Raw genomic sequence first — 10205 nt, 5'->3', positions numbered from 1 at the left:
CGGGCTCCTTCCTCCAGGTCCTTGATGTCCTCTCTATGGTGTCAGCAGGTGCTGAAAGAGTTTGATGGGCCAGATCCAGAATTGAAACACATCACTCCCACTCCCATTTCACTGACCAGAGCGCACAACTAGCTACACTCAGTTGAAAAGGGAGGTGAACAACTCAGCCTAGCCGTGTGCCCAGGGAAGAGTGGACACCGTGGGTACTGGTGCTCGCTAAGATTAGTTATCTTTAGCGCCCCCTGTCTCCTGCTGCGGGATCTGTCCTCTGGATCAGTTCAGTTTTTCCAGATGAGGATCCCCTCATTCTCTGCCTGATGGCTTTACGCCTGACTGTGGGACCCCTGCAGCTAGGTTGGGAGTGAAGGCGAGGTGCGGGGGGATCTCACCATTCGTGAGCAGCTCTTCATCTCTTCCTGTCATCAGGTGACAGTCACTGGGCTCATCATTTCACACGTTATACCTCTCATCCTCAACTTCATGGAATTGGCACTGCGATTCTCCTCCCCATGGTACAGGTAACAAAACTGAGGCTCAGTGGGACAAAGTCCCATAAATTTGTCCCAAATTAGAGAGCCAGTGATCTACAGATGCAGGATTCAAAACCATACCTGCTTGGCCCTGAAATGTTCTCTTTTTCCACTTCCTAGCTTAGGTGAGAAACCCTACACATGCAGACATGTCATTCTTCACCTCACCCCTCATATCCTAGACCAGATGCAATGAGTCAAGGAAGTTGGAAATGCAGAGAAAACGTTGTGTATTTATTTATTCACTAGCCAACTGTCATTTCCTCTTGTGTGTCAAGCCTCAGGCGGGATGCTGGGCATACACGGATAAAACAGGCCCAACCTTAGCCCCCTGGAGGTGTTGGTCACAGAGCCACACCTTCATCAAGACACTTGCTTTTCTCGGGCTTGGGGAACAAAGGAATCCTCAGACCACATATACCGGGAAGTCCTAATCTCGTTGAACTGGCAAGAATACATCTGTGGAAAGAAAATAAAACAGACCCTCGGCACAGGAACAATCCCAGGGAGCCTTACATTCCTTCCAGTCAGATGGTCCCCCTGTCAGTGGGCCCTACATCCCTTGGGATAAGAAGAGAGAGAACATGGAGCTGGAATAGTCAAAACAGTGCTGGTCTTTGGTCTAGGACTCCAGAACAAATCCAGGTTGTTCTTGAACTGCTCCCATCTTCATTCTGGTAAAATCCAGGCATTGGGCTAGATCATCCTGGAATGGCCTCTCGATCTGGGCATCACCCTGGGGTTTCTTGTGGTTCCGGATAACCTAGCCAATCAAGGCCATCACCTCAGCAACACTCTCTCCATGCACACAGCACTTTGAGGTTTAACAGGAGCTTTTACATGTAGTATCCCAGTGGATATACTTGTGTCCATTTTACAGCTGGCGACACTGAGGCTAAGAAAGATTCAGTCAGTTGCTCATAGTCACACAGTGGGTCAGAGGCAGAGGTGATATGAAAAGATACAATTCTTGCCTCTTGTATCATGGCTTCTTTCTTCTGACTCATTCCAAGAAGCCTTTCCTCCCACGACCCAGCATTATTAGTCACAGGTGACCCTGGGAACTGTTTGCTTAGAAACTGGGGGTGAATGGTATTAAGGGGCAGTGGATCTACTTGTGGGGGGGCGAGTGGTGCATAGGGAGATGCTAAGCACCCTCCTTCTCATGGCAGGGCACCACACCGGGGATGTGGATCTGCGCCAGATCTTACCTTTCACTGGCTTGACACATGAATTCCCACACACCCCCTTGCAGCACTTGAGACGGTTCAGGCAGTGGCCGTCATTCAAGCAGCTGTCTGTGGGGTTGGGCCTCTTGCACTGGCCAGTGACCACTGGACACTTCCCAGGATTGACATTACCTGGTGAGAATGGGGCCACAACTCAGAGGCTTGCCCCCCTAGGCATCACCCCTACTCCTACCCTATCTCTAACCCGTGCGTGTAAATCACTTCCTCTCTACCTTGGCACCCAAACCGAGGCCAGTGCGTGTCCTGATGGAGCCCCCGTTCCACCAAGGGGGCCCCAACCAGTGTTGTAAGTGTCTGAGAGGCGGAGTGACTCATGAGCTGAATGAGCAGCTAACTGACTGACTGGTTTCCCAGCTGTTGGACTGACTCGCCGGGAATAGCAGTCAGTCAGCCGTGGCTCTGCCCCACCCTCCAGCCCAGTTCCGGGGAGCCCCCGCCACTTCTCCGACATGTGTGTCCTCAAGCTAAAGTCCCCCGGGTCCCCTCTTCCCGGGCTATGTTTCCTCACCTGGCTTTGATGGGTCTACAGGATCCACGCATTTGATGCCACAATAGTCGGGACAGCATTTCTGCTCCTTCGGACATTGCCAGTCGCTCTGGCATTGAGGGGGTTCAAATCTAAAGCACATCACCTGAGGCCTGAAGGGGCAGACACCATGCTTGGCTTTTCCTAAGGGTGAGAACAAAGGAGGAGGAGGGAGCTGATTCTGAGTCATGACTATAATCCCAGACAAAGAATCAGCTTCCCAGGAGGGGAGAGAAAACTAACTCAGGCAGCCGACCCCAAAGGAAGAGAGGGAGCTGTGAGGGTTCCAGGTTGAAGGCAGGTGTGGGGCGGTGCCAGGCTCAGCCAGCCACTCAACCAAGAGGGAGTCAATGGCACAGGAAAGAAGGTATAGATGGTGGTGTGCTGGTATTTGCCAATTGCCATGGTGTAAATACTGCTCCCGTGGCTGATTCCAAGCTACCAACGTGATGTCCACTAGCCCACAAAAGTCTTGAAAAGTGTACACCTCGGCTGTTGTGAGCCAGCCCCAGCACACGGCTGGAAAGAGCTCACGGTCAGGTGCTCCTGGCCCGCGGCTGACTGGGAGGGAGGCAGAGAGGGACCGCGGTAGTAGGAGAGGCAAGTCATCAGAGCCTGAAGGAAAGATTGCAGATCAACTGACAAGTCAATTGAGACAGAGTGACCATTCAAAAAGAAACAGTAAGAGAAAAAGAGAACATTTTGGAAAATTAAACAGAGACCCAAATAATGTGACAGAGCCAAAGACCAAATAGAGAACGAGCTGCAGAGAGAGAACAATAAGCAATACAGGGGCTGGGGTCACCAGGTCCATCTGGCAAAAGGTGGGTTTCTGGACGCTCAGAAGCTCTTAGCTGAAGTCCTCAGAGAGATGCTTGAAATTAGGGGCCATGGGCCAGACCACGGGAAAGGTGACTTCAAGGTCAGCCCCTGGACTAAGAGGAGGAGGCTACCGCCATGCTGAGCCATCATGGACCCTGGCACCTGGATATAGCCGGAGAGTCTCCAACTCACCTTTGCTGGCACCTTCCACAGTCCAGGATGTGAGGATTTGGAGGGCAAGGAGCACCGTGAAGGTGATGAGGCTGCCAGGTTTCATAGTGACGGCAGGTGGGGCGGTGGTGGCCAGTGCTGGCCTTTCCCTTTATAACCCTCCCAGGGTGTGGTCCCTGCAGAAGTGCTGGGGGCCCTCCCCGCTGCTCCCTGCTCAGCGGGAAATTCAGGGGAGGACAGTAACTCCGCCCCCCCGAGTATCGATGGCAGGAGCCTGAGGCCTGGGAAGGGACTTGTGGAACTTGGAGGTGTCAGCAGGCTGGTTGGGAGGCCATTCTGGAAGCACCTGCCGTGGGCCTTTGCGGGGGGAGCGGGGGAGGGGCCCGGAAGGGAGCCTACAACGCAGAACCAGAGGTCATTACAAATGAGCCTCTCTACTTGCCTCGACCTTCCCACACTCCTGGACTGGCTACCGATTACCCGGCGTCACTGCCTTTCCCAGATTTCAGGTGACGCCTTCGCCTGCTCACTCTGGACTTGTGTCCACGTAAAACCCACAGTCCTGGGCACTCTGCCAATCCCATGGCGGTTTCCCTAGGAGCCCGTGTGACATGACTGGTGAAGAACGGACAGCAACCCAAACCACTTCGGGCCTCGGCTTCCTGGCTGTGAGGTGGGGGTAGTCCTACCTGCCTGGGTCACTGAGCAGGATCAGAGATAAAGGGGGTGGAAGGGCATTGAACAGAGTGAACACGGGCCCCAGAGCGACGGGGTGGGGGGGCGGGTGGGGGGGGAGCGAAGTGGATGGGAAGCCACATTTGAGCCCCTTTCCCTGAGATGAACTGATAGGACACTTCCCAGCAGTCAGCTGGTCAACCAGGTAAGCAAAGCGCGCCCTTTGTCGTGCTCAAAAAGTTTTCCCACACCCCAAGTTACCCCCACTGTGCTTTCATAATTATAATGAAGGTTCTCATCAACTGAGCGTTGGCTAAGTGGCAAGAAGTTCATGTGGAACATTTCTAAATATCAAAAGGAAGCCTATTAAAGTGTAACCAAGGAAAAAATGCAGGAGATAGAGAAACCAGAATGTAGGGGAGAAAAGAAGGAAGCCTCCACGATGGGGTAACAGAAGGTCCCAGAGTGACAGCAGAGTGCCAGAAACACAGGGTGGCCAGTCCAAACTGGAAAGGGTCACGGGATTCCAAGAAATTCACCTTCTGGAAGGTGAAATTAATAGCACATTTGGTGCATATGAACACGGGGAGGAGGTTTTGGCAACCAATGAAGAGTTTGTGATTGAAAAGTGATATGTAAGTAGAAAACCAAGCAAACATAAAACCTGACAATTTTTCATGTCAAAGAAAAAGTTGTGCCAGAAAGGAAAAGTAGTTTGGTTTATTACCTAGTTCAGCCATGATGAGTGTCCACATAGTCATAGTGAGGTAAACAGCAGTGCTGATCTCATCAAATTGTCACATAACTCTCTCTCTCTCTAAAATAAATACAGCTTCTAAAAAAATGGGGTGCCTGGGTGGCTCAGTAGATTGTGTCCGACTCTTGATTTTGGCTCAGGTCACGGTCTCAGGGTCCTGGAATTGAGCCCTGCATTGGGCTCCAGGCTCAGTGGGGAGTCTGCTTCTCCCTCTCCCTCTGCCCCTCCCCCCCACTCACATTCTCTCTAAAATAAATAAATTAGTTAAAGAAAACCTGTCACATAACTAATGGGAGAGAGGAGATGGAAGGGTGAGTCTGTATACTAGAGGTGTGGGGAGGAAAGCAGTGGACAAAAATCTCATCTTCAGTAATGGGAAGTCAGTAGATTATATCTAAAACTGCAAAGTCAAGTGTAACATAACGTGAATATTACTTAGAGACAGGGAGATAAGTGACAATGTCTTATCTAGACTAAAAGTGGTTTCCTCTGGGGGTGGGTGTTAGTAAGCAAATGCTGTTTGTCACAATAAGCTTTGTGAGATTATATGACTCTTGAGTCTACTGGCATGTATAACTTTGATAAAAATAAAGTTATTTAAAAAGAAAGCCTATTATCTCACTTAGTTTACCATGAAGATGTATAATCATCCAGGTAAAGCACTAAACGTTATTCTTCTTTCAATAGGGTCCCTTTGGACATAAGACTCACTGAGTTGGGAGCCCCTCCTCTGTTCCCCATCTTGCCCTGCACTTAACACCCTCTTAATGATTATCACCGAGGATTGTCAGTGTCAGTTTATGAAGATGCTTCTCCATGAGAAGATAAGGTCCTAAATAGGAAAGACTGTGTGTATGTTGTCTGTAAAAGTCACCCAATTTAGTGTGTGGCTCTGAGTTGTCACAAAGGTGTGCAGCCCCATAACCACCACCCCAACCAAGAGAGAGAACAGCTCCATTCCCCTCTTGAAATTCTCGTCGCACCCTTTGGAGTTGATCCCGTGATCCACCTTCAGCTCCTGGCAACAACTGATGTGTTTTCTGTCCCTATAATTTTGCCTTTTTGAGGGTGTCATATGAGTGGAATTGAACAGGCCATAACCTGTTGAATCTGCCTTCTTATGCTTAGCAGAATGTCTGTATTCCCAGGAGTTTGTTCCTTTCTATGGCTAAGCAATATCGTGTTGGATGGAGATTGTGGTGTCTAAATGGGGTGTCTCGCGATCGGATGGGGCCCCCAAATGTGGGGTGATAATCAGGTGGAAGCCAATGGCATGGGTGGCAAAAGAATTCACCCACAGCTGAACAAAGGAGATAGAAGTTTATTGAATATACCACAAAGGAGCATTGGGTAAGACAAGCAGAGGAGAAGCCGTCTGCCACAGGGTAGTGGGTGGGGGCTGCTTTTAAAGGAGGGGAATATGAGGAGGTATGGCCATGTATGGAATCTTCCTTTATTGGTAACTGTGCCTAGTTGTAAGTAGCCCATTGGTCAGTTAGGGCCTATGGGTATTCTGAGGTGGGTCGCCTGATGGGTCTGTCTGGATTCCATTGCTCAAGCCTGTTTGCCTAAAGGGGCCTCTGCAGAGATGTCCCAGTTTGTTTATGCATTCCCTAGTTGAAGGATTTGGGGGTTGCTCCCAGTTTTTCGTGATTATGAATAAAACAGTTATAAGTATTCACGTACAGGTTTTTTGTGTGCATGTGGTTGACATTTCTCTTGGGTAGTAACACAAAGTAGGATCGATAGGTAGTGTGGTAACATATGTTAATTCTAATAAACTGCCAAATGATGTCCAGAGTGTCTGTACCATTTTGCATTTCCACCAGCAGGGGATTCTCACCAGAGTTCTCATTGCTTTGCATCAGTGATTGCACTTGGTAATGACGTGTGTGTGTGTGGTTTTGTTGTTTGCTTGCTTTTGGTCATCCTAATAGATACATAGTGTATTTCATTGAGCTTTTACCTTATATTTCCTTAAAGACTAATGATGAAATGATTATTTTCCTGTGCTTATTTGCCATCTGTATATATTCTTTGGTGAAGTGTCTGTTCAAATTTTTTGCCCATTTTTATTGGGTTGTTTGTTTTCTTGTTATTGAATTTTGAAGTTCTTTATATATTCTATATACAAATACTTTATCAGATATGCATTTGGCCGATAGTGTTTCCCAATTGGTGGCCTGTCCTTATTTTCTTAACAGTGGTTTTCAAAGAGCAGAAGTTTTTAATTTTGATGAGATCCCACTTATCATTTTTTTAGCATATTTTTGGTGTTGTATCTGAGAAATCTTTGCATAACCCAAAGTCACAAAGATTTTCTTCCTTACGTTTTTTTCTATAGTTCTAATTTTTGCAATTACGTCTGTGAACGATTTTGAGTTAGTTTTTGTAAACGATGTGAAATATGGATCAAGGTTCATATTTTTACGTTTGGATGTTCAACTGTTCTGGTATCATTTGCTGAAAAGACTGTTTTTTTCTCCAGTGAATTCTCTTTGTACTTTTGCCAACAGTCAATTGACTCTATGTGCATGAATCTCTTTTTGCACTCCCCACTGATCTACGTGTCTGTCCTTTGGCCAATACCACAATGCCTTCATTACTGTAGTGCTATGGCCCGAATGTTTGCGTTTCCTCAAAATCCATATGTTGAAGCCCTAATCCCAATTGTGGTGGTATTAGGAAGTGGGGCCTTTGAGAGATGTTTAGGTCAGGAGGGTGAAGCCCTCATGAATGGGATTAGTGCTGTTATAAGAAGAGATATGAAAAAGATGATCTCTCTCTCTTTCTCTCTCTGCCACGTGAGGACACAGTAAGGAGGTGTCCATCTGCAAACCAGGAAGAGGGCTCTCGCTGGATACCAAATCTGCCAGCGCGATGATTTTGGACTTACCAGGCTCCAGAACTGTAAGAAATAAATTTCTGTTGCCTAAGCCACCTGGTCTGTGATGTTTCCTTATAGCAGCCTGAGCAGATTAAAACACGGAGCTTTATAGTAAATCTTGATTCCAGCCCAAATTGTTTTGGCTATGGTTTACCATCAGGTTTTATAGCTGACCCTGGCTGTGCCCTGTCCTTAATCTCAGGGTGCTCACCATCCCAGTACCTGCCAGTGGCATTTAGTATAAGCACCTGGGCTACCCTGTCTGAGGATTTTCTCTCAGCCCAAGTGAGGGGAGCCAAAGACCTCAGGGAGCAGAAAACCCAGCCAGTGACAGATGGGAGCTGGAGGATAAATACCCCATTTTTTCACTCTGGATGGGAAATTCCAAGGCAGGTTCTATACTACCTTCCAGAGTTTTCCAACAGTATTGAGCCTCAATTGCCCATACCAGCAATATTCTCAGTACCGCGCCCTTTTCAATTTCCTTCTGCCCTGTCTCACAGACCTATTCTCTGAATGGTGTTCCTTCATCAACTCCCAAATAGATTACTTGTCCTCAAATTATTGCCCCAGGGTCTTGCTTCCAGGAAAGATATATCCCAGCACCTAGCTCAATGACTGCCACTTGTAGACTGCAACTGTTCTCGCCAGAGCAAAGACAATACAAAGCAAAGACAATATAAATACAAAATACAAAGACAATGTTTAGTTCAGGAACCTAACACGGTACATGTTGAATGAATGAAACAATGAATAATTCACTGAATGAACTAATGAAGGAAGCCAGGAAGAGCCATTAGCCAAGTTTCAATCCCGCCTTCCCAATTCATGGTAGTCCTTGGGGACACGCATTCATGTCCAGATTTGTAGTGTTTCTTTCTTATATTTGGAAAAGGTTCTCTGAAATATGCCAGCAATCTCCAAGGGGAATGGAGGATCCCTCGACCATCAGGCAGGCCATTTGAGATGGTGGGCTGGTGCCGACAAGTTGGTGGTGGACAGAAACCTACTGGATTGGGCCAGAAGATAGAGACTGAGAAATGGGGTAAAAATAAGGGAGGGTTACATCAACCACACCCCTCTCTACCAGTGATCTCATGGATGACAATAGCTGCCAGATCTCGTCCCACTGAAATGAGCTTCACAGTTGATTCCTTCCTCCTGGGGTTTTCCCTATGCGCCTCTTCCTAGATGGATCTTTTGAAACTTACAGAAGGTTTGAATGCCCTCTCAACCATCCCCACAAATCCACTGAGTCTGTGGAAGTAAACTCGCACAATGCTATGCCCTTTAGACTTTGCAGTTGCTTGCTAATGCAGCACTAAGTACATGGATATTAATTATATCATGATTATTTGAGTGCTCGAACATATATTTGGCCTCATAAATAATCATGTGTGCAAACTGAAAGAGAACATCAGTTTTCATACAGCAATTGATAAAAGATTTTAAAGTCTGGCCATATATTACCATTACTTTTTAAGGCAATAGATATTTTTTAAATTTCAATCTGAGATGGATATAGATACAAATATGGATAGAGGTATTTGAAGCCCTTAACAGCCTTTTTCAACCTGGTTCCTCTGTGAGAGAATGAAGCTGTGGTGTCTAATAGTCACGAGGGCTATCGGACAGAGGACTGGTTCTCAACTCAGGTTCGGCTGATCGCCACTTGAAAATTGATACTCGAGAGACAAATGATGGTGGGAAAGCAGAGGCTGCTTTATCTAGGAAGCTGGGAACCTGAGAAGGTGGTGGACTAACATCTCAAAGACCATCTTCCCAGTCCAGGACAGCTGGAGGGTTTTAAAGAGGAAGGCAGGGAAAAAAGGAAGGGGGCTACGTGCAGGAGAAGCAGGTTCCCTGTGCTGTTAGTCGTACGTCACCGTTACCCTGAACAGATTTGCTGGCATCAGCGAGGGCTGTTTTCAAATATAGTCAGGCCTTATCTTCTGGGAAAGTCTGGTCCTTCACTCCTCAAGGCCAGCGGTCTGCAAATCTCAAGGAAAGTAGGTTAGTTCTGCTATAGAGCTACAGAGGGACTTAAAGTCTGACCACATATTAATTGATTAAGTTACAGGCAAGCAGACTCAGATACCACTGGAAGAAGTATAAATTGCCCATTCGGTTGGCAGAGTTACTAGATGTTTTCTGTAAGAACAATCTAGCCTTGCCAAAAGGAAAAACCTAGAAGCAATTTGAATTCTAGGTATACAGCGTAGGGGGAAAACATGCCCAGGGGTATGAGGATTCTTGCTGTGGGAGGGAGTCTCTTTGCTCCCAGAGACTCCCAGCCTCCAGGCCAGACTCTGAATCACAGACACGGGGTATGCAGAGAGAAGCAAGTGCTTTTATTCATTCTCTAATCAAAACTCATTTTCTATGCCCAGCCCTTTTCTGGGTGCCAGGGGTACACGAAGGACCAGGCATGAAGAAGAATCTGTGGTAGAACCCAGGCTTCAGCTTGGAATGCCCAATATTCTGGGCTGGTGTGGGGAACGGACACCCTGGACCCCTCACAGTGGGAATCCTCAGTGTCACCACGCTGGCCACCATCTATCTACAGACAGAACGTTAGGTCTGAGCT

At 47.4% G+C, this 10205-nt stretch overlaps 1 protein-coding gene across 1 annotated transcript; it reads right to left on the bottom strand.

The window, feature by feature from the left end:
* Nucleotides 1-743: 743 nt before the first annotated feature.
* Nucleotides 744-3427, bottom strand: LOC118549970 (antileukoproteinase-like). The gene is made up of 4 exons (XM_036114570.2): nucleotides 3321-3427; nucleotides 2289-2450; nucleotides 1742-1891; nucleotides 744-989 (listed from the first exon to the last, which is right to left on the bottom strand). The coding sequence occupies exons 1-4, from the start codon at nucleotides 3403-3405 to the stop codon at nucleotides 961-963; spliced, it is 426 nt and encodes a 141-aa protein (XP_035970463.1). The 5' UTR covers nucleotides 3406-3427; the 3' UTR covers nucleotides 744-960.
* Nucleotides 3428-10205: the final 6778 nt, after the last annotated feature.

The sequence above is a fragment of the Halichoerus grypus genome, chromosome 10 (assembly GCF_964656455.1).
Source record: "Halichoerus grypus chromosome 10, mHalGry1.hap1.1, whole genome shotgun sequence".
NCBI lineage: Eukaryota > Metazoa > Chordata > Mammalia > Carnivora > Phocidae > Halichoerus > Halichoerus grypus.
This window is presented reverse-complemented; position numbering and strand designations above follow the sequence as displayed.

Coding starts and splice junctions, on each gene's coding strand:
- LOC118549970 (XM_036114570.2), bottom strand. CDS start 3,405: ATGAAACCTGGCAGCCTCATCACCTTCACGGTGCTCCTTGCCCTCCAA. Junction 2,451..3,320: donor TGTGGAAGGTGCCAGCAAAG/GTGAGTTGGAGA, acceptor TCTCACCCTTAG/GAAAAGCCAAGCATGGTGTC. Junction 1,892..2,288: donor TGTAGACCCATCAAAGCCAG/GTGAGGAAACAT, acceptor CATTCTCACCAG/GTAATGTCAATCCTGGGAAG.